General features: G+C 38.3%; 2 protein-coding genes across 2 annotated transcripts in view; both read left to right on the top strand.

Moving 5' to 3' along the window:
• The first annotated feature begins 3,974 nt into the window (after positions 1-3,974).
• On the top strand, positions 3,975-8,794 carry gatm (glycine amidinotransferase (L-arginine:glycine amidinotransferase)). Its single transcript, XM_069174422.1, has 9 exons — positions 3,975-4,123; positions 4,999-5,217; positions 5,346-5,541; positions 5,661-5,851; positions 6,111-6,248; positions 6,687-6,851; positions 6,977-7,040; positions 7,137-7,253; positions 7,456-8,794. Exons 1-9 carry the CDS (start codon positions 4,055-4,057, stop codon positions 7,566-7,568), a joined length of 1,272 nt encoding a protein of 423 aa, XP_069030523.1. The 5' UTR covers positions 3,975-4,054; the 3' UTR covers positions 7,569-8,794.
• Positions 8,795-20,515: 11,721 nt separating this feature from the next.
• Positions 20,516-24,074, top strand: part of pde8a (phosphodiesterase 8A) — a 43,999-nt gene continuing 40,440 nt past the window's right edge. The window contains exon 1 of the mRNA XM_069173800.1: positions 20,516-20,917. Coding sequence (XP_069029901.1) covers positions 20,765-20,917 — 153 coding nt within the window. The 5' untranslated portion in view covers positions 20,516-20,764. The remainder of the gene's footprint in view (positions 20,918-24,074) is intronic.

Here is a 24,074-nt window from a genome sequence, read left to right as displayed (position 1 = left end):
AAAAAAAAAAAAAAAAAAAAAAGTGTAGCTCCTGCTTCTGTAAAATGGGGGATGTTGTGGGATTTTGCTCAGTGGGGCGGGGCGTTTTCCCAAAGTATGTTAAATTCATGGAAGAGGCAAAATATTTGGACCGCTGAGAGGAATGCTTTTCAGCTGCAGCTTTGTTATTGCAAAAAAACTAAAAAAAAAAAAAGGAGGGGGCTGGGGGAGCAGAAAGTGTTCTTCAAACTTTATTTGACACTCAAAGACAAAGTTAAAGCATACAGAAAATAGGTTCTGCAAATCTGTCACGTTGGAGGTCAGTTGGTCTGGAAAAAGCTACTAGAGGTTTTAAGGTGTAAACAACACTGCAGCTTGTCTGGGGTCAGCTGGTGCCGTTTAAAATAGGGCTGGACTAGCTGTTTTGCTGTTTTTATACAGTCTAAGTGTACTGAAGCTTGCTCCTTTATATATATATATACCTCATTCGACCTCTAACAGGGTTTTAAAGTAAACTATCAGGTGCTGTTTACAGATGAAATGTCACTTTGGTGGACCTGCTAATGACTGGAAAATGGAAAAGGGCTCGATTCACTGATCCTTGTAGGTTGTAAACCACTGGTTTTATACAACACTGTTGTATATTATGAGTTTATCATGTAAAATATTAATCTAATTAGTAACTGTCAAATGGATGTAAAAAAAAAAAAAAAAGACACTAGTCTAAAGTATGGTATAGTCAAAACAGTAAGTGGCTTATAAGCACTTCAAAGTTATACTTCGTAGTACAATAAATTTAGAAAATATTTCTAGTTATATTGAGTAGGTGGCAATGAGACAAGCATGTCTGGATTATGGATTGAAAAATCCTGCTGGCTTTATATACATATAGATACACTCACAGGCTCAGAAACAAACACACAAATTAAAAAGTTGAAAAGTTCAATACTCGGACAGAATCAGTCTGAGTTTTAGTGTTTGTTGACACCAGAAGAACTGTCTCCTCTCTGAATGTTGTTTTGAAGCAGTTTTGAATTCCTGCAGGTGGCACTCTTTTCTTTGTTTGTGCTCCACTTTTAGTCACTTCAACCAGACAATTGTTGCTGATGAAGCTCATCACTGTTTATTAAACACAAACCAGCATCCTGTTTAAAATGATCAAATTTGGGCTAACATATTAAGCATCATCAACGTTGGGATCTCCTTTGAAATTTTAGATAATGTTCTGTGGTTTTGAAAAACACTTATTTTGCTGCATTACACTTTTTCTTTTAAAAACATGGTCAAATAGGTAAAGCTAATTTTTGTGTTTAACTTGCTAGGACAAGGAAATGTATAATTTTTCTGCGTCAGTGGGCTCTGTGACAGTCAGCGCATCAGTTTCAGGATCAGCACATGCAGTGTAGAGTCATTTAAAACAGAGCTTTTCTAACATAAAAACATGATATTCTGTGTTGTTTAGTTAACATAGTTGAATAATGTGTTTAAAGTCTCCATATTATTTGTTGTAAAATAAAACTTGATCAATGTTCAGTCAGGCTGACAGGAGCCCGATCTGTTTTCCAACCATCTCAATTTGATGGACTTTGAAGGGTCAGTTCTTCTTTGCCACAACATCTGCACTGAGATGTCAATTTCTAAATTCCTGTTGACGCCATATTAGCATCAGGGTTAAGACAGAACGGTGGCTAGATTTCTGAAGCCCTTAAGTTGTATAAAAAGGACAAGTAGATTGCAGTATGCAACTTTTCTCTGCAGAACATGCAGCAGGTGTCCAACTCAATACCTGCTGTCCGACGTCCACTGTACTGGGATGTTTGTTAGGCTACTGGTATACAGTGAGCTTACAGCCTGGGAAGGTAAACTGACCCAGAATATTGACAAGGGGTCGGTTTGCATGTAGGTGTTAGGGTCTGGTGGACAGTTTAGCGGGACAGATGGTGATGAGATCGAGGGGTCTGGCATTTTTATGAACAACGCTCATTCATCAACATTACTGTGCCATTGGTAGCCAGTGGCTGATTTTCAAGTGTTGTCCTTCAGACACATTTCAAATTAGGAATTAAAACAACAATAAAACAACATTTCAAGATATTCTACAAGAAAAAGTAAACAAAACCAGAATGAAAGCAGGCAGCGTGCGAAGTAAAACATGCAGTGCAAACAACTGATATAAGACACTGTAGCCTGGAAGACAAATAATGTGTCCGCTTCATCGATATGTATGTCTTGGTTAAATGTGTATTCTTCCTCACTGTGAGGTTTGCTTTTATGCAATAACCACGTTCATTTATGTGAACCCTTCAACCCTTCAAGTCAGACAAACTTGAAATTGGTAAAGTTTCCCACTTGTTACAAGCTAACTGAAATTGATTAGTATTTTGATGTTCATCTTAATTTAAGGAACTCTGTTATGTGATATAGTGGCTGGTGCCAAAAATGAACACAAAACTCTGCAGCTTTTTCAGCTCAACATTTCATTTTTATGGTCTGCTATTTGACATGTTTCAAAATACTTGGTAACGTGAAATATATCACAACATCATGATAAGAGCCTTAAAGTAACGAGTCAACGTTTTGAAAAATATCCAAATTTTCTTCCTTCCCTAGCATAACATAAAAGGTTTGGCACCGTTTGCACAGTAGTCAAGGAAATAAAGCTAAAGCTGGTAACTCATTACCTTCGCTTGCATGAAGACCGGAAAAAAGGGGAAACAGCTAGCCTGTTGTGGTAGTAGAAGTCAACTAACAATACTAACTCTAAAGATCACTGATTAACATGTGAATTAAAAAAAAAAAATATTAGTATTATTTAAAAATAAAGTGTAAATAGGACACATGGTTTCCAGAGTGTTTATGTGCCGGACAGTTTCCTTCTTGAAGTTTTGTCAGTTTCCAGGCAGCTATAACCATGAGACTCCAGGAGGTCCCTGCGCTGTTCATCTGCTTGTTTAGATGATTTTCTACCACCTAGTGACCATGATTTGATAAATACAAGTTAGAATAAAAATACATTGATTCCATAAAGTGCTCTCTGTGACTGTTGGGCTGGTAGAAGATGCTACTGGGAGCTGAAGGTACCCTCTTTGCATATTCTTTCAACCTTGGGCATCAGCCAGAGGTTTTTTTCAGAGGGGGAGGTAATATCAGCGGTCACTGGAGTGTGTGGGTTGTGAAACTCTTGTGAGCACAGTCCAGCAAAGCATGTGGTGTCACAAGCCGGTCTATCTTTTTGATTATGTTATCTCCTTTTTCACCCTTTTCTGTGCTCTTGTTTGGCAATGGTCCCTAACAAAGCGAGTCATTTTATAAGTTAATGTTAATAGCCTACATACTGGAGTCAAACTTGTCGAGTAAGCAAGCAGGACCAGCTGGATTCTGACACGCAGTCACAGACAGTATACAGTGACTGTCTTGAGCTGCCCGTTATGTAGCAGCTTCAATTTGCTTCTTTATTAAAATTAAATTTATCAGTGGTCTTTTTTTGTGACTGACACAATAGATTTGTCAGAGATTTTGAAAAAAAAACAAACAAAAAAAAACTTTTAGACAATCTTTATTTTTTAATAGCTGAATAACTCAAATAAATCACTAAAAGGCTCAATTTTGTGTGTTTTGGCCTTTTTGTGCAAAAGCAAAGATTTTCTCCAGAAACCTGTGTTCAAAACTTTTATTTAGAAATGCTAAGACATTCCGCAATAGTTTTTCACTGTTATACAGTTTGTTTTGTTTTATTCATTTATTGAGAAAAAAAACACAGTTCCCGAGTGGCTGCTTTAATATTCTTTGCAATGGAAATAATTGTCGATGCATTTTCTAACCGTCCTTGGGAACTTTCAAAGCTACTATTCCGGTTGATAAGAATTTGCTGGCATAAGGGATTGTGTTTCAGAAATGCTTTTTCTCAAGTCACGTTGCCCCCCAACACGAAGGCGACCAATGGTTTTAAGAGGCACGTATTCACACTCCTATAAAGTTGGCTGTGCGCTGAGGCGTCCTCATTCATGAGCAAATCGAGAGGTGGATCCTGCGCTGCCGTTTTATTTCACTGACACACTGACTATTACATTGGACAATGCTGCGAGTAAGATGTCTGAGAGGAGGTAGCAGGGGGGCCGAGGCTGCCCATCTGATCGGAGCCATGGTTGGTATTACGGTGGTTTCATATGTCTTATGTTTTTATTTTTTATAAACGGAGGGGGAAAAAATACTTTTTTGTTTAAAAGCACATGTAAGTCAGAGTGAATAAAGAAAATCTGACCTTCACTAGGCTTTGCTGAGCTGCTTCACTTTAGATCAGCCATATGGATTTATTGATTAATTGTTGGGCTGATTCAGCATTTGAGTTTCTGAAAATGTAAAAATAAAAAAAAAAGCAATTTTAGTTTGTTTTTAAGTTAAACGTGAATTCGGTACACTGAACACGTCAAAGAAACCAAAGGATTGATTTGATTTAAAAAAAAAAAAAAAAAAAAAATGTGGTCCCTGAGTGACAGCGAACAGCTGTTTGGCACAGATGCGCTCTCAAACTCAGTGACACTGGAGCTGGTCTTCAGCCAGCAGAGGCCACACGCTGACCTATCTGTGGCGATAACGGGCTTAACATGTGTACTTTAGCATCAAACTAATCTACCTTATTGAAGGCATTTCTCACTGAAGGACACCGTTTGTCTTACGAGTTTACACCATTTTACTGTATCTGATTTAACCTGTTTGTTTATGAGAAACCTTCACAGCTGATTTATTTGGCTATAATTTCAGTTCATTTTTTTGCACTACAATAAAAAAGAGGTGAACAAACAAACAGCAATGTTAATTACATAAAGCTTGTTTGTTTATGGCTGATACACAGCCTGTATTAATATGTATGGACTGTATTTTTTAGGTCTATTACAGCTACAATTTGTCACATTTTATACAAAAGCATTTCTCCATGTTTGTAATTACGGCAGCACAAAACTGAAAGCCGTTTCCGCGCCCCAAATTGTTTTTAAAAGTGCATTTTTTTTCAATCCTCAGCTTGGCCGGTCAGTCACTGGATGGGTGCAGAGGGTCTTCCAGAGCACTTCTAGTGCAGCAGCTGCACAGCCACAGCATGCAGTTGATGAGGAACATGTTACTGAGCCTGCTCAGCAAGAATGTCCTGTGTGCAGCTACAATGAATGGGACCCTCTGGAGGAGGTGATTGTGGGTCGTGCTGAAAATGCCCATGTGCCTCCCTTCACTGTGGAAGTGAAAGTAAGTCATTCTGTCAAGATGATTTGTTTGAAGCATGCAGACTGGAAATGTTGTAAAGAATATTACAGATTTTAACAGTGAGGCAACCAAATTAACTGCCAGCTGACATGTTGTAAACTACTCCACAGGCTAACACATATGAGAAGTATTGGCCCTTCTACCAGAAGCATGGGGGCCAGGCTTTTCCTGCGGACCACTTGAAAAAAGCTGTTGCTGAGGTTGAAGAAATGTGTAATATTCTGCGTCATGAAGGCGTCAATGTGAGGAGGCCAGAGCCCATCGACTGGTCCCTAGAATACAAAACTCCAGACTTCTCATCAGCAGGTAAAGATAATGCAGAAATAAAGCTGAAATAATCAAAGTATGTCTTTCACTGCTGGTCTTGCATTTATCTGTATATGATAACAGTGCTAATACAGCTCACTGTATTGAATCTGTTGTAGGAATGTATGCTGCCATGCCCAGAGACATCCTCATGGTTGTGGGAAATGAGATTATTGAGGCTCCGATGGCCTGGAGGGCTCGTTTCTTTGAGTACCGAGCCTACAGACCTTTGATCAAGGAGTACTTCAGAAAAGGTGCCAAATGGACCACTGCTCCTAAACCCACAATGGCTGATGAGCTGTACGATCAGGTGAGGGCTTATCTTATCTTATCTTATGACATATCATTACCTGCTGGTAAAAGCTCAAGGCATCACATGTTTAATGCTTCATGTGTGTGTCCAGCTGTGTCACACTAATGCTTTTGAAGGGTTTGGGTTATTTGTATAATTCATATCACCAATGAGCTCATTGCCCCATGTTTTTTTTTATTGCACTGCACGTGGCAAGAGATTAGACCTTACTGCTTAGTTGCTGGGGGGTAAATCATCATTTTGACGTGTCATTCAGGACTACCCCATTCGCACGGTGGAGGACAGACACAAGCTGGCTGCCCAGGGGAAGTTTGTGACTACAGAACATGAGCCCTGCTTTGATGCTGCAGATTTTATTCGAGCTGGGAGGGACCTTTTCGTCCAGAGGAGTCAGGTATGAGGGCTGTTCAAATTATAAAACCTGTGGCATCTATCAGTCACAAGCAAAACAACATGCAGAATGACAGTTTACCTAAAGCTGAATATGACAAATAGATGTCTCTGTGTGTTCCCTTACAGAAAAAGAAAGTTTTCCACATGGGAATCACATGTTGTGACACATTTTCACTACATGTTGCAACATATGTTAACATGAAGAAACTATGTAGGAAAGTTTTCACATGGGAATCTACATGAGCTTCATACATCACACCATGAAAATGTTCCAAAACCACGTTTCCCATGATTTTTCTGTAAGGGTGTGAACACAAATCAACCTTTTATTTACTACGGATTAAAAGAAATGCTACACTGTAGAGCTTTAACAATTTACATGTGAACATACAGCTTACATTAATCCCTCAAACCTCTTGGTGTATGATGTTTTTCGCAGGTTACAAATTACATGGGCATTGAGTGGATGCGTCGTCATCTGGCCCCAGACTACAAGATTCACATCATCTCATTCAAGGACCCTAACCCCATGCACATCGATGCCACTTTCAACATCATTGGGCCAGGACTGGTGCTGTCAAACCCTGATCGCCCATGTCGCCAGGTACTGTAAAAGGCTACTTCTTATATCTCAGTCCATGCTGTGCTGCCATGTTGTGGATCTTTTAATTTAATAAACACCACAACACGATGCCAAACATTCACCACAGCCCTTTATCTTTACTTCAGATTGACATGTTCAAGAAGGCCGGCTGGACTGTTGTGAAACCTCCAACACCTTTGATTCCTGACGGTGGGTTTTTAAACCTATATTTTTTATATAATAAAAAAAAACATTGTGCCTTTTTACTAAAGCAAAGATACTCTCTCTCTGGGTCTTTCTGTGCAGACCACCCACTGTGGATGTCCTCCAAATGGCTGTCCATGAACGTCCTCATGTTGGATGAGAAGCGTGTCATGGTCGACGCCAATGAATCCACAATTCAGAAAATGTTTGAGAACCTCGGTGAGTCCATGCATTCCTTCCTGTTACATCATTTAGGATTAAAATACCTAACATTAAGCATTAAGATATTTTGATTATCCTATTCATTTAGGCTATGAGGAATATATGTATGCTCTGGATTGCAGTCACAGTTTTGAGGCAGTGAAGCCCCTGTGCTGTTTCATGATGTATAAATATGCTTTTTTTTTTTTTTTAAATGCAGGTATCAAGACCATAAAGGTGAACATTCGCCATGCCAACTCCCTGGGTGGTGGCTTCCACTGCTGGACAACCGATGTCCGCCGCAGTGGTACCCTGCAGTCCTACTTCCACTAACCTTGCCAGAAATAGACGGTTTTTATTGAGCTTTGAAAATTTTAAAGCCTCAGTCCGGAAATCCGATTGATGCATCTTTATAGCCAGTCAATCAAAGCTGCACGCACCACTTAAAGAAGGGTGTATATGGTGTATAAGGAAAAAATTTCCCCTCAGGGATTAATAAAGTAACTACCTAACCTAACCTAACCTATACAAAAACCTACCATTAGCAAATTTTAAGAGTATGGACATTTAAAAAAAAAAAAAAAAAAGAGTGTCACCTGCTGCAACTCGAAGTCAAACCAACAGTATATTCCTCGCACCTGTAAGAAACAAATAATAATAAAAAGGTCTTATCATGTCAGGTGGCACTAATTTTCCGGATTGTGTCTTTATGTCCTAAATGAACATCTATTAATTGTTTTGATTTGACATTGCTGTACATCACTGCCTTTGCAAACGGCTTTATTCAGAGATAAATTGTGTAAATATGGTCAATAGAAACAAAATGAACATCACTTTGCTTCAATCTGTAATCTCAATAATAACTGCATTTCTGGCCTGGCTCTTGTTAAATTGAAGCGTTTATGGCTCATACATCTAGAGGCCATGTAGCTTTGAGGACAAGGTACAATTTGGTATGTGAATGTCATCGAACTCGGGCACAGGAGGAGAGAAGCTACCTCCTCATCAAAACTCAGAAACCACAACTCTGTCTTTTTCCAAAATATTTTTTATTTAAAGAAAGGTGTAAAACTTTTATGTAGGTCACTAAAAATTGAAACATCTTATCACTAGTTTATTATTGTGTAAAGATTTCAATTGATTGAGCAGAAGAAGTTCTGTTTATATTATTTTCATACTCTTTATTGGATTTCCCAACAAAGTGTTTTTATATATTTACTTAAAAAGTATGCGGTTCATATCAGATTTTGTATACCTTTCGCCTCTGCTGTTTTCTCCTATTGCAAATCTGGGCCAGTTATATGCTACTAGTAATTCTCACTCAACTGCTTGGCTGCTTTTGTGTGCAAACGAAAAGAAAAAAAAAGACTTAAGAATGAAAGATGTGTTTGAAAGTTGTATGTTTTATAATTCATTTGTTGCATATAGGCTGGGATGTAACATGTTAAACTGCCTTGATATTTATTTTGAAACAATGAATTCAAGGGAAGTTGTGGCTCAACAGAGGAATGCAAGTGATGTTTTGTATTATGCAATGTTATTAAATTTAATTAAAAGGAGTTGTGTGTCATTGTATTATACTATATATTACAATCAATATAAATGTGACTGCTTATTGGCCATTATTGGAAAAAATATTGCAGCATTTCAAATCCCAACATTTAATCCATATCATAGTAAAAACAAAAAGTACTGATATATTTTATTTTACTTAGGTGAAAGCAGTTCCTTGCACAAGAGAGAGAGATATGTCCTCCCACCTGTCAGATCGATGATTATTGACATGAGGAAAGATTTATGACTCCATAAGCCACGCCCCGTTTTATGACTTGCGCCAAGGGTCTGCATTCTTTGATTAATTACCGTGGAAAAGGACTTGTTTTGGTATCATCCTTTGCTCTAGGGTATTTTACGACCTGAAAAATCTGTAACTGTTTACTTACCGTGGGAAATAAGGAATAGGGAAAGGAAGAAAGACCATTTGTTATTATCTGACCATAGGCCCCACTTACCCTTCCGCTGGTGACGTGGCCCAGAGGTAAAGTTTTTAAACGAACCAATGAGACTGGAGTGGAGTAGGTCGGCTTTGTAGGGAGCGAATGGAGTCATACGGTCAAAATGAAGTCGCCGCCCGAAGCACCGCAATGACAACAGGTAACTAAAAACTTAAACCATCCCAGTCTCTGATTATCTAATCCACTGGCCAGAATCAAACAATGTCCATGCAAGCACTGTTTAGCAAAATTTTGGGTATTGTGTCAGACAGTCAGCCTTCAACCACAGAGGACACAGATCTTTGTAAGTCACCAAGTTAATGACAGCCGTCAAAGCACAAGTGGAACATATTGAGCTAGCAACTACAGTGCTATTCAATTTTCCAGCCTTTTTCCAGTTCAGCTTCACTGGACTCCCCACAAGTCTTCTGTCTCTAGCTTTTATTGTCTTACCTTGAAAGCCTTACCACAGAGATTTACACCTGAAACAGCAAACATTTCAACAGTTATTAGGTTTAAAATTTTCACTTCTGCACAGTTGTACTTGAACTTTAAATGGACAGTAATGAATATACAGTATGTCGCTTTGTATTATAACATTTTGTAAGTAATCCACATTAAGTCACCACAAGCATGAGAGAGACATTAAGACATCACTTTCCTTCATTGCACACGTTAGCTGAACATGTCACGATGCAGAGTACACTTCTGCATGCTTCCTGGATTGCAACCTGTTCAGTCATCAGCTCCTGTCTGCCTCGTCCCATATGCATCTTTTGGTTAAGTTTGATTATAAAAATACATTTCTTTTTGTTAAATCCCTGGTGTGCTTTGTCTTTGCTGTGGCCAAGAACCAGGCCATAACACAAAATATGCAAAAATAATATAAAATGCTCGTCAAAACATTTCAACATTTTAGTTTTTGTGATAAACAGCAACAGAATTCTTTATAATGCTTGTAGGTAAGATTGGAGGGATATAATTTAGAGTAAGGGATTTAATTTCCAAAACTTCTTTGTCATTTAGACTATCAGTAGTTGTAATGCTAATCATTTCCTTCCAGTGTCCTTTTTACCATTAGTCACAGATTGGTGTTGAAGTGACCTTTCATCACACTTTACTGAACGCTTTCCCAAACCAGCTTCTGTGGACACGATCTTAACTCTCCTGTTTCCCAGGGAGTGATTTATCTTACCTCTGTCTCACAAGCCCTTGAGTGAAGGGCTGAATCACAATCTTTGATTAGATTGTTTGGCGGTCTTGCTATCGTTTTATTTGAGTAAAATCAACAAAGTGTAAAAATCTATTCGAAAATGTAAAAATGACAAAAAAAAAAACGTTCCTTCTAATCTAATGAAATACAAAAGAGCGAAAAACAAATCTTTGATGAGATGTTTTGCAATGTTATTTTTTGGAGACCTGGTAGCAGTAATTGGATGCACATGGGTGTGTGTGTTATTGTCGATGTGACCAGGTGATAATCCACAGGATCCAGAATAAACTGGAAGTTGAGACTGATTTGATTTTGATTTGATTTTATACACTTTATTAATCCCCGAGGGGAAATTTCTTCACTACAGCAGGGGGGCTCTCAGGGGGGAGCTGCTGCAGCAACCTGAGTAACCTGAGGTAACCTGTTTTTGGATGATGGGAGGAAGCCGGAGAACCCAGAGAGAACCCACGCAAGCACAGGGAGAACATGCAAACTCCCTGTAGACAAAGATGTGAGCTTTATTACCTTATAAAAAAATAAAACCTATCTCCAGTTGACTGGATAATCCAACTAAACACAGGGAATAATGAAGGGGTTAAAATAACTATGTTTAATACAAAAAAATCAAATCAACCATAAATTAACAACCAAAGAAATAAAGAATCTGGGTCCAAACTGCAGTCAGGGAGGCTGGTGGAAAGCAAGATGTACAACAAATAAACACTACCTTTGGACGTGTTCATAAATGTCTGCATATGCAGCATGTGACTACACCACAATGTACCTTATCTTGTTCTTGAGACATTCATGTTTTAGCAAAACTTTGATATGATCAAGTTTAGTTTTTACACTATGTCATATATAGATTTTCTATTTATTTATAACATAAATATTACAATATTATAAATATAAATATTTTTGGTGGAAACTTTTATTTTGAAGTGTTACCCTTGTTTAAGTTGCCAAATAAATGTACTGGAGTAAAATGTATAAGGCAGCATAAAATGAAAAAAAAAACTTTTGAAAAAATAAATAAATATGTGACAGTAATTAAGTGCAGTGCTGGAGTACACACTCCTACAGTCTGCTGCTGATAACACAGTTAAAATAAAGGGGGGTCACTGTGAGCCACATGAACCTGTGAATCTGGGATCCATTCACCTTTTTGATATACATTTACTGTAACACCTTTATGTCTGTAAACATTAACCAGGCTGATGTGTCAGTGGGAGCAATGTTGTATCATATTATTATGTAAACCAGACAACTGCAAATAGAAATGGTGACAATACCATAAATATAAAACATATTAATAGTAACTGCTGTAGTTACTGTATGTATTACTTTTAAATTGAAGGCAGATTCTGGGAATATGTGTGATTCTGTCAAATGAATGGGTTTGTGTACAGTGTCACTATTTACAGGTAATTAGAACTATTTTCTATTTCAATACTGTATAAGCGTTATAAATTATAAAGTTTTTACTCACTCTTAGCCAGTCAGATGAATGAACGATGATAATGAACAAGGTGTTACTGTGCTCAAATATAACTTTCTCAAATTTGATCACCACCGATAAATTAATTACAACTAAAGGCAAATTAACAGTTTTAAAATTCACAATATATAAATATTTTCATGCCAGTGGTGCTGTTATATCATTGACAATGTTGTATCACTAGTATCTCTTAAGTTCCCATTAAGGGACGTAGGGGCGTATTCACCTCTGCAGGCTCCTCTGGCCAAATTGATTTTCTCCTTGGACAATAAAGTTTAATCTATGCTGCTACAAGATCAATGTAGTGATCTGTCGTCTGATATCAACTGAATGAGAAATCACAAAATGACACGAATACCAGAAAAACTGCGTTGAAATAAAAAAGTCGTGACCCGCTGATGATGGTAAACACTCTGCTGCCATCTAGTGGTGGAACATACACACCGCTGTTCAGAAGACCAGACTTGCCTGTCACATTCAAACTAAATACTTGTACTTTAAATGCTTCAAACTTCATGGTTAGTTGTTATCAGGTGAGAGCATTATCTTTAAACTCAGGCTACATACTGTAGAGTTGTATGAAATCTGACCAAAGCCGGACACTTAAGATCTTTAAAAGACCTTTGAGTAAGCAGCTTTGATTGGTGACAAACAACTTCATGAGTCACCTAATTGTTCTTGTCTGAATTGACAATTTCCTGAATATAATTAACTTCTTCAGAAGCCGCAGTAACACCTGATGACTTCATTAGAAACCGTTCCCTGCTCATAAAAACATCTTGAGTAGGTACGGCTCTTTGATATTTGTCATCTGACAACCATGCAGCCTACTTAACTACTCCATCTTTGTCACAATGTGTCTTAGATCAATCACCTACAGGGTGACCGCTATCAGGCTACAGCAGCCTGTGACTGCTACTGAATCACATTCAGGATCACTTTCCATCAAAGGTGACCGTGTATCAGGATAGGTTTGCTCAAAGCTGCTCAGTTGTTTGTGTTGTTTTTCTTCTTCTGTGTAGTCTTGTGCAGATGGATGGCTTGTTTGTACAGCTGTCTAATTGTACAACTGTGCAGCTGCTTCAATGACTGTCTTCAAACAGTAGAATTGATCTGGTAATGATCAGGCTTCAATGTCTGCAGGGAAACAGCAGTCATCTCCTCGAATCCTCCTGACTATGAGTGACTTTGTACAAAAATATTTCCAGAACAGCCAAGGAGAGCAGAAATATGTCTTTTTTTGCCCATATTGGACCAAAAAAAAAATCCATATAAGACATCTATGAAGAAGTAAATGTTCCCACACAGAGAAATTGAGGAGTTACTGAGTAAAGTACAAGAACAGATAACTGTTGGAATACTTTACATCCACTACTGTATAAAATGAAGTATCAATGAAACAATAAAAAAATTAAAAAGTATTACATGGTATTACTACTCCAACATTAACAACAACTGTGAAGTTTATTGAGACAGGAATAGTCACACATAAACTTGGGAGGCAAAGAGGTTCGTGTAAAATGTTAAAATACAAAAATTGCATTTGGGTGATGAGTAAAGGGTGTCTGCAGACCAGCAGGTTTGGAAAGTACAGTTATGGCACTTGTAGCAGAGAAAACAATGTGTACAAGGTCTTATAATGCAAGACAGTAGTGCACAGGTGAAACTCAGTAATGTGACTAATTTATAGTCCCGTTTGTTTGGCCTACCTAACACCGTGGTCCTACACAAACAGTATTTGTTAAAGTTTTACCTGCCTTACCATGGCATACAGGTGAGCACTTTCCTTTTTAACTGAGTGGTTATAGGCGGATATGTTGGGGGAGAGAGCAAACACACGAGGTAAAACTTCACCCACTTCCAAGGTGCATGAAGAAGAGAGAAAGTCTGATGAGGTCTAAACTCCAGCAACACTTGTGTGTAGAGCAAATTTATTGTTGAGACCAAAGTATTTCATCACTATCATGACATAAAACATTGGCAGAAGAAGACAAGAGGAAAGAGAAAACACACTGGGTTTACATACAAATCCACTGAAGCAGTTAGTAAATTTGTCCTGTGGCAGCAAGCACACACAAGTTGTAAACTCTCCTTTGATGTACTGATCATGGTTTAAACTTGCAGAGTAAATTTAAACCTACTTAAATATGTGAGCATAATCAGCCTGAAAGAGGGCTAGGCAATCTCCTGTTTCACCCTCTCTCTTGACTGTAACTTCTGTATTTACTTTTCCACATGGCAGTTAATGTCATAATGTAATAAAATATTGCTGTAGGTAGTACCTTTCAAAATAAAGTGACTGCAGTCTGCCGATGAATGTGTTACATAACAGATATGAAGAAGAACATACTAATGTGGCAACTTACGTCCAATTACATGTTTGTTTGACAAATCAGAAAAATCATGATTTGCATTTAAAGAAAACAGAGAAAAAAATACTCTATGATTGTCCTTGGTTTTACAGTCTAAATATAGGCTCAAGGTAACATATAAAAGGAGTTAAAGCTTTTTAAAGAACTATCACCAGTGTATAATGCCCAACTCATTTCAATTACATCAGCATGTTATTTAACCTTTTAAAAACACACCTATTTTTTAGGCTTCTGCTCAAAAATTGCAAAAAGAGTATCTCTGCAACCACAATAAAAAATAATAATACAAATTTGTTTTTAATAATAAAGGGAACACTTGTGAGATTTGTTCAGATGTGTAAATATCAGTATATATGTCCTTATTTTAATAATAGTTTAGTCCCTGGGCCCCAATCTAGGGCTGAAAGGGTTAATGAGGTACATTTTTGTAATTATAGTTGTTTTATTTGTGTTATAATGTGTCTGTTTGGCTTCCAAATGTCCAAATAAGACATTCGTTGAGTGTGTAACCCATGTTGTGGAGATACATATTTGTCAAACTATAGGGACTACATTTTTGCTGAAAAAAAAAATCTAGTCCCCATAACGTAAATCATTCAGTTTTTTAGATGAAGACTTGGTTTAAGGATGACAGGAAGTCATATCTTGTTTTTGTGTTTGAATTTGGATTAATGATCAATAATTAATTAATTTAAGCTATTAAATTAAATTAAATTTAAGCTATTAATGTTTTACGACTGTAAAAACACGGCATTCACTCAGCAAAGTGTCACTGACCTAGAGTACAAAACATTCTGACAACTTTTTGTCAATAAAGAATCACACACAGGCCTTAATTTGATGCTTTGAATTAGTTGTCCCTGAATTAGAGTTATTGTATAGGATTGTGGCCGGGAACCACATCTTGAAGATCCTGCAAGTACAACGTGTGCAGACAAGACATGATACAGCAGCATGGGCACAGTTCAGTATGAAAAACAGATTAAGTTTTCTGTGTTGTGTCTGGAGACGCAGCAAACGAATGTTTAAAAATCTCAAACTGTTCAATAGACACTAATAAAGTATCTCAAATTTTTTTTTCGCATTGTTGTCTGATATAATCTCCAGGCTGGTCTGTAGAAACTTAAAGTTCAAATTTGACAAAATGGAAATACTTTTGCAAACTGTGTGCCAATTATCATATTCTTACAGAATGAGCACCAAAACAATCATTTTATGTGAAATATTTGCATGAAATTGGATTCAATTTAAAAGTGTTACTGACTTCAGAATTTTTTTTTAGCCACTTTGACTTTCTTTTGGAGCATTATTTTGCAGTAGGTGACAGCAGAGAGCAACAGAAGAAATTATACATCTCCAGACAACCAGAACATCCCTAAAAATTTCGAATTTTTTGCTCTTGATAAAAGGCAGGCCCAGACAAAATATCTTATTTCTGATTTATTTTTCTGATTTCACATCCTAAGAAATATTTTGTCAAAAAAAACAGAGCTCATTTACTATGTACAACTGATCCCTTTGGCGTCCCCTTGTGGAAGTATCAGATAAAACACTGAAACGCACACTGCTCCAACAGATTTCATTTTATGGGAAGTGATGAAGAGCACCACAATAAAACAAAATAATATTAGAATTAGATACAATAAACCTTTATGCCCAAACTGGATGGATTTCTACTGTTGTAGATTCTGTGATCTCATGTTTTACCTGCTTATGCATTGAGCCTGTCTGTGACCTTTTACAAGGTCAAATTTGAAGCATGCACTGATGAATCTTTGGCCATAATAATCTCATTACTTCAGTAATGACTGTACATTAGTTTTCTTTGTATTTTCCAATACAACGGATCTAAAGTCGGCCCACCAGTGGCATGAGCAGCCTTGTTCGGATAAAGCTAAAAAGCTAACATTGATGACAGGAGTAACATAATAAAAGTGGCGCTATATCAGTAATTGTTGGAGGATATATATTTTTTTGGACACAATTGATATGTAGGATTATTACGTTGGAGGTCTCAATATCCCATCACACATCAGAATAAGGTTGAAATTATTTGGGGTGTTCTTTTGCTAATAAAATGCTGCAATGAAATGTTGATGTATACATCAAACTATTACATCCATGTGTTTCTGTCAACAAAAGGGGTGATATCATCTTTTACTTTCTGAGCTGAAGTATTTGATTGTTGGGGGAGTGGTGAGGAATACTTTCTCCTACTAAATCAGCCAAGTAATTTTGATTAAAGATATGGGAATACAGGAATCACAGTGTATGGGTTGATTATTTCAAAATGTATTAGTTAGGAGGAAATGAAAAAAAGTCCTTTGTTGTGTTACTGCAGGCGGATATATTAATACATATACTGAGAAGTTACATATAACAATTCAATGCTGTGATTTTTATTTGGATAGGTATATCGACTACAGAGCACAGACAGTCAAACTGCACATCGTCGCTTTAAAACCAACAGTTATTCAATGCAAATGCAATTTTATTAGTGAAAACATACAGTTTGACAATACATTTAAACAAAAACAAATTAACAAATGAAACTTTACTCAGTGGCCCGCCTAAAAAGATGTAGCAGCACAAAGTACAATCATGACAACTGATAGCCAAACACACAGACAGAACAGAAGTGCAGAAGACAACAGTATAAACATGTCATGTCCTCGTGAATAATGCCGAAAATATTTCTTATACAGGTTATGACGAACTTGACCTGTCACTGGATTCATGTTTGTGCTGTTATCTGTCAAATCGCTAACACCGATGTATTTAATGCTGCGTTAAATGTCAGTGTTTTTTTTTTTTTTTTATGAAGGCAATAAACCATTTGAGGAAGTGATTTATAGATTTATATAAAGTTGTTGTTTAAAAGTTGGGTTTTGTTTTCAGTTCCTGCCTAAAAGAAATGAAACTCTCACATGAGATGTTGCTTAAAGCTCCAAAAAGCGATTACTAGCGATACTAAGACTGATTCAGTAATGTGAAAGTTTGCTAGTGTTACACGTTAGTCTGGCGTTATCATACAGTTCTGCAGCTCTGTGCAGCTCTCCGTCTGCTGAAGCTCATTGTTCTCTTCATCTGACACGTGTTAAAGGGGAACTCCACCAATTTTACACTTTAAGGTCAGTTTACTTGTGATGGGGAAAGCAACTCTGCATCTTAGGCTCTTTGGTTATGTCTAAGAAAACACACGTGATTCTGTTATCAGGTCTATCTATCTTAGCTTGGCCCTGAAGACTTGAGCTCTATAACAGAAAGTATGTATTGTACAAAGTAGAGGAGTTTTAAAGATGGGTGTTTACCACAGAGGAGGGGATCTAGTGGGAAGATGCTGTTGGCTGGATTAAAGGAAAAGTAGAATAATTCGGCCTCTGTCTCAGATTTTGATCATTTCTTTCCGTTTTTGTGTATCACAAGTCAACCAGCTTAATGGAAATGCAATTTCTTTTCAGCCCACATGCAGCAGCATCTTGATCTGCATCATTGCCAGTGTTGTACTTCACTGCACTGACATGTATATCGATACATGTCAGTGCAGTGAAGTACAACACCGTCCGACTTCTTGGTCTTGACATGGTGACAAAAGCGCCACATAAAAACATTTCCTTCTGCGATCGGCACACCCCAATGAGAGTAACTTCTCATGCCCTCTTTCCATATGGCAACTAAAGCATTAAATTATGTGCATTCATACATACAATCAATTCATATATACAATGACTGCTGCTCATCAATAACAGTAAGTTGAGAACACGGGCTGCAGTCAAAGCTCACGACACAAGACAAGGTAGACCATATGCCCGAAGACTACAGCATGTGCTGGATTATATCATACCTGCTTTCAGTAATATCTTTTCTCCTGAGGAAAAGTGCTCGATGCGATGTCATGTAACTGAATACAGAGGAGATGATAAACAACTGCTTCATACAGACTCGAGTCATCACCTCTCTCACAATCTCGATTAAAACCTAAGTCAGAGTTTAATGGCTGTCCCGTTGTTATCATGTTCACCTCAGAGTTGTTACATATGGTACAACTCCATTTGACTCCTCTAGACTTTTTCTGTTTTGCATGTGGCAGGATTGGTAGATGGTACTCGTGTTTTTTAAGTATTTATTTTCAGGGATATCAAACTGTAAATAAATACCTAAACATTACAATGTATTATTAATCGGTGTACCAACCCTCCCATATAATTTGAGTCGCTGAAGAAATGAAGGACTGACACATACTCAGCCTGCTAACAAGCTGTTGAACTGTGAACATGAACAATGTCAGAAATGTTGACGTTATGAAACGTATCTATAAGGAGAACTAAACAGATATGACAAACACATGGTCGCATGATGTGAGAAATTGTTGCTTTTCTTAATATTAATTGGTAGTAAACTAAACATTTTGGATAGCTGCTTGGATGAAAGAAGCTTTCTAAAGGTAACACTTTGGACTCTGGGAATTCGGGAGGAATTTTCTCACTATTTATAATCACAAAATTATTGATAAATCAATTGCTAAAGTAACTTTCACATTAATAAATGATGACAATAATGCTATCCTGTTAAAAATTAGCCTTACTCCAATAATTCAGGAAACTAACACAATAATAATTTAAAAAAAAATCAGCTGAATAGATGCAGTTTAATCATTTCTGATTGTGAAGCCCCTTCGATTATTTTTCTGTATATTTTACAAACTTTTTATATGTTTGTAAACATTTTATACGTAACATGATTTTATAATAATAATATAAAATTATTTTTGTACATCTTTTACTGGATGTTCAAAAACTACTACTGTAAATTATGCTTGTTTTTCAGTATAAAACCGTGAAAAACTCTCCATAATCACATTCCACCCAGTTTGCACTGTGCTTTCTACACACCCGACAAAAGTTCAGAGAGTGTCCTACCTGCAGCCAGCTCAGTGTTAGTCTGAGAGAGCTCTCTTCCTGCTTTCAAAGTTCCCACGGAAAGCAGAGGACCACCCAGCCGCGCCGAGCAGCGCTCCGATTAGCTGCGCGCAGCTCATTTGCATTAACGTCAGTAAAGGCTGTAGGTCAATCCTTGCGGGTGCTTTTATTGGATGTGCCGCTGTCAAGCAGTGCTGAAGAATTGGAAGGGCAAACGCCAGAAAAAGGCAGAGAAAAGACAAACATTAAATCAGCATTATGTAGCTCGATTCCGCCTTACCTCCGCGCTCGTCAACCTTAAATAATCCTGCCGTCCCCGATTCCAGATCCGAAACTTGTGGACACGGAGCGGTCTCTTTTTCTTTTTTTTTTTAAAGATTTTTTTTTTTTTTTTTTTTTTTTTTTTCCTCTGTGTGTCTCTCAAGCGATTGCATTCTCCAGAGGTGGTACCTCCACACATTGCAGTCTGACAGCCTCTACATCCTTCTCTTTTTCCGGCAGAATGACAGAAAAATCGCCGAGCCTGGTAACGCTGTAAACCAACTGCACCCGGGTTTGGACCTCTTATATCAGGCGGATCATCTTCAGCCGGGCAGCGTATGCCTGAATGGAGACTGCAAGCCATCCACCAAGATTTCCCCGCTTCCTAAATTGGTGAATCTGGGCTGATAAATGGAGTGTTGTGTCGGGCTACATGGCATTATGTTTCACGACGGGTGTCTGACATCGGAGCGACTGGCCAGAATAACAGTGTGCGGTGTGAATCTTTCAGCCTGTTGATGATGAACCGCTCAGGACTGGAGCAAAGTGTCGTGAGAACCGGTTTATGGCCCGTGTCTTGAACCGAAGTGGGCAACCAGATTGTTAAAAAAAAAAAAAGAAAAAAAAAAAAAAAAGAGAGAGAGAGAGAGAGAGAGAGAGAGAGAGAGAGAGAGAGAAACGGCATCCTTTTTGATGGCTCCGACGTGGGGGAGGACGACTACACTTGAAATCCCGGCCACAAAAAATGGATAAAACTATTGCATGAAAGCTGGCGGGGGGACTGCATGGTGTGTTTTAGGCCTACTTGATAGCAGTGAAGTTGAGGAAAAATGAGAAAATGGTGATGTGGTACGAAGAAGGCGAGAAGAGGAGCCGGAGTGAGGGATACAAATCGTCCATGGGGATCTGAGCAGCTGAAGAATAACGGAATCCAAGTTTTCGAGGACAAGACAGCTGCTTAGATTGAAGACCTCCAATTAACTTCATGTGAAAAACAGAGGGAGGAAATCAGCTTCCTGGTCGGGGGGTGGGGGGTGGGGGTTAGAAAGATATATTATTCATGCCTTGTGTTAGAGAAATTGGAGAACCGGCTTTGCTGTGGCCTAGATGATACATATATATATATATATATATATATTTATATATCAAAAGATGAAACCCTAGGAGGAAGAGTGGACCTTAAAAAACACATTTGAGAGGGCGAATGACACTCTTGTAGGCTCAAAGTAAAGCACTTGCGCAAAAAGCAAAAAGGCTGAAGTGGGTTGAAGCATGGGCTGTGCTTCAAGTATTCATATCTCTGATAGGGTGGTCTACCACAGTGGAAAAGAGTCCGAGGATTCCCACTCACCCCAGCAGACTAATACCACTCAGCATCAAGGAAATCCTGCCTCTGGACTACCCCTAAAACCCCCTAGCTGCAAGGTGAGGGAATCTACATTCATTACATTTACAGACACCGCAAATGTGTGTGAGAGTGAGTGAGAAATGTGGGTTTACGTGTGTGTGTGTGTGTGTGTGTGTGTGTGTGTGTGTGTGTGTGTGTGTGTGTGTGTGTGTGTGTGTGTTTGTGTGCTTTACATGCAGAAGCCTCTTAAGTTGTTCTGCAAAAAGTCTCTGTAATGAGAACACTATACAACCACAGCTCCAAAACAAAGTTGTTCAGCAGAAATATCAAGATGTACAGTAAATCCTCTAAGAGGTCAAAACTATTATGGCATTAAAACAGGCACAGGCACAGTCACTATACATTGCATTACTTCCATTTAAACTCCCTCCAAATTTCTATGCTGTGCGCTACAGTTTTTAGAGGAAATAGGCCATGATATACAGTCAGTGGAAGGTCGTGGGGTCACAGGCCCTTCGCACTGACCTGAGGTCCGGCTCTCTTTGTAGTTTCAGGATGGAGCAAGCATTTGTTGCAGTTTTCAGTCACTTCGCATGACGTGTTCACTCTGACTGAACCAAAATCTGAGCAGAAAGCACCGACATCTGGTCAGCTGGCACAGCTTTGGCCTCTGCTTCACCTCTGCTGCTTTTGAAGAGCACGTCCTCTCTTCGGGGATCCTATTTAGGCCTAAACTTTGTTTCATGCTTAAACCTTAAAAGCATTTAACTGTAGGCATGTAAAGCTTGGACCGGGACATTTGAATGGAAAGTAGGAGTCGGGTGTTGAAAGGGATTTTGTGACATAATAGCAAAAAGTTTGTCATCAGTGTGTTACATCATTGCGATGAAAAAAAATCACAGTCCCATTTGTGTATTGGTCTGCAAATAATTGCACTTAATATAACAAAATGGGCTGTGCCTGCTAAATACTAGGTGTTTCTAATCAGGATGATGCTGTTGTTATTTGACCTTTTTTTTTTTTTTTCATATTGTGTAAGACCTTTCACATGCACATAACAGTTACTATTATTCCGATTAAAAGGGAGTCGTGTGTTTGGAGGTGAGAAAGGTATTTTTTTGCTGGAAAAGAAAAAAGGAAAGCTCTTGATTTTTATGCGTGCTGGTGAAAGGCATCATCCCTTCGGTAGAAAACTCCGTAATCAAGGAAAACAGTGATTCTGTCTCCAGATGAAGAATAATGATGCTGAAGTCTCCAGGAGAGTCACGTTGATGATAAACTCAAAGGAAGCTGGCACGGTAATGTTTGGATGCACAACTGCGGGCGTCTGCAAACACAAATCGTCCGTTAGGGAAAAAAAAAAGTGTTATCTTGTGAATTCACTTGCGCACGAGTGTATCTGTGTGTTTATGAGAATGTGTGCGTTTGTGTGACACACCGCAGGCTATTTGAGGGCCTCTGTCAAGCTGAATTTTGTGGCCGAATGTCACCGCAGGATGCAGTGAGAAGTCAGTGTGACAGATGCCCCCACGTCAAGACGCCCACTGTGCCTTTGATTGAATTAGTCCCCTGATTGAGTTAGACTAATGGTGTACAAATCTTCTTCAGCTGGAAATTGTTAATCCCGGGTCTGTGAGGTGTCATCTTTAACATCCTCTGTGGTTTCCTCCGCTAGGATCTGGATTTAATTTTACCATAACGTATAGAAAAGTGTGTTAAAGCTCCTCTTATTGAAAATAATGTGCACATAATGTGTACATCAGCTCGCTGTGATGCATTCAAGGCTCAGTAATGCATGCCGCCGCTGCTCTTTTCATTTCTTCCCATAAAAGTGATCAACAACATCCATTGATTGTCGTGGAATTGTGTGCCTGCACCATCTAGATTTAATAAGGCCTTTTGCAACACACAATTTAGGTTAGGTTAGGTAGTTACTTTATTAATCCCCGAGGGGAATTTTTTTTTAATTTCTTACGTATCATTTAGAATATATCCTGGAATAAAGACCTATTGAGGAATATCACTGTTTTAATTGTAGAGCTGCTGCACCAGATCGTACCAGGTGACAGTAGAAAGTAGACCTGAAATGATTAGTTGATTAACCGATTAGTTGGAAGACAGAAAATGAATCAGCAATTTTTTTGCAATAAAATATTCTTCTAATTCTTACATATTAAATGTGAGGATTTGCCTGATATGATTGTAAAGTTAAGTATCTTTGGAGTTTTGGACTGTTAGTCCAACTAAACAAGTAGAAAATGACACTTTTTGCCATTGGAATTATGATTTTTCATCATTTGTAGACCAAACAATGAGGAAATATTAAATATTAAATTGGCAGATTAATAAATAATAGATAACGTCATTAATTCTACTCTTAGCAAAAAGCATATTAGACTGACATAATTCTAAATACTTTTTGTGTCTTATTGTTGTTTGTTTTGTCCTGGCATGAATCATTGTGATTCTGAAGGGAGCATATGCATTTATCTCCTAAAGGACAATAAAAATAATCCACATCTACACACAGCTGGTCATAGCTACGGCACAGAGCACAAGTCAAGAGTGTTACGAAACTCAATTAAGAAAATGTTAAAACTGCTGTATCTTTGCTTACAGACAGACACACACAGAAAGAGAGAGAGAGAAAGTGTGTGAGAGAGAGAGAGAGAAAGCCAGAGAGAGAGAGAGAGAGAGAGAGAGAGAGAGGACATGTGCAGGCATCTACAGTCAGTGTGAGAAACATTCAATTGAAGTTTGGTAGTGTGATGGGAGTCTTTGTCAAGGGTACGTTACCATCTGGGCTGTTCTGGCGATGATAAGGCTCAAGTACAAGGTCCTGTGATAGTGTGTATGTGTGTGTGTGTGTATGTGTGTGTGTGTGTGTGTGTGTGTGTGTGTGTGTGTGTGTGTGTGTGTGTGTGTGTGTATAGGGCCAAACAGACAGAGAAAGACCTCAGCCAAACACAACACCATTTATCTGGCCTTGACTTTTCCAGGCTGATTGCCCCCACTCAAGGAAATCAAGTGCCCCCCCACCCCCTCTTTGAACAGCAAACGTAGAATCAGCTTTACTGTTACCTCTTTGTATAAATGGAAAAGAGCAATAAAAGGTGCTAAGCTTACAAGTATCTAGAGAGTAATGCCATCTTGCTTGCTGCCTGATTCCCAGCCTCTGTATGCATTAACATAAGTGGTGGAATCGCTCAGCCATACCTCAGACTTCCCCCCATT

This window comes from Embiotoca jacksoni, unplaced genomic scaffold, assembly GCF_022577435.1.
Source record: "Embiotoca jacksoni isolate LCO1_2020_lvr unplaced genomic scaffold, fEmbJac1.0.p SCAF_6, whole genome shotgun sequence".
In the NCBI taxonomy this organism is placed as follows: Eukaryota; Metazoa; Chordata; class Actinopteri; family Embiotocidae; genus Embiotoca; species Embiotoca jacksoni.
Note: the sequence above shows the minus strand (reverse complement) of the source record. Positions and strands in the feature narration are given on the sequence as shown.

What these genes read in the sequence shown, in the direction of transcription:
- gatm (XM_069174422.1), top strand. Translation starts at nt 4,055, where the DNA reads ATGCTGCGAGTAAGATGTCTGAGAGGAGGTAGCAGGGGGGCCGAGGCT. An exon ending in TCCAGACTTCTCATCAGCAG is followed by an intron (nt 5,542 to 5,660) that starts GTAAAGATAATG and finishes AATCTGTTGTAG; the next exon opens with GAATGTATGCTGCCATGCCC. An exon ending in AACACCTTTGATTCCTGACG is followed by an intron (nt 7,041 to 7,136) that starts GTGGGTTTTTAA and finishes CTTTCTGTGCAG; the next exon opens with ACCACCCACTGTGGATGTCC.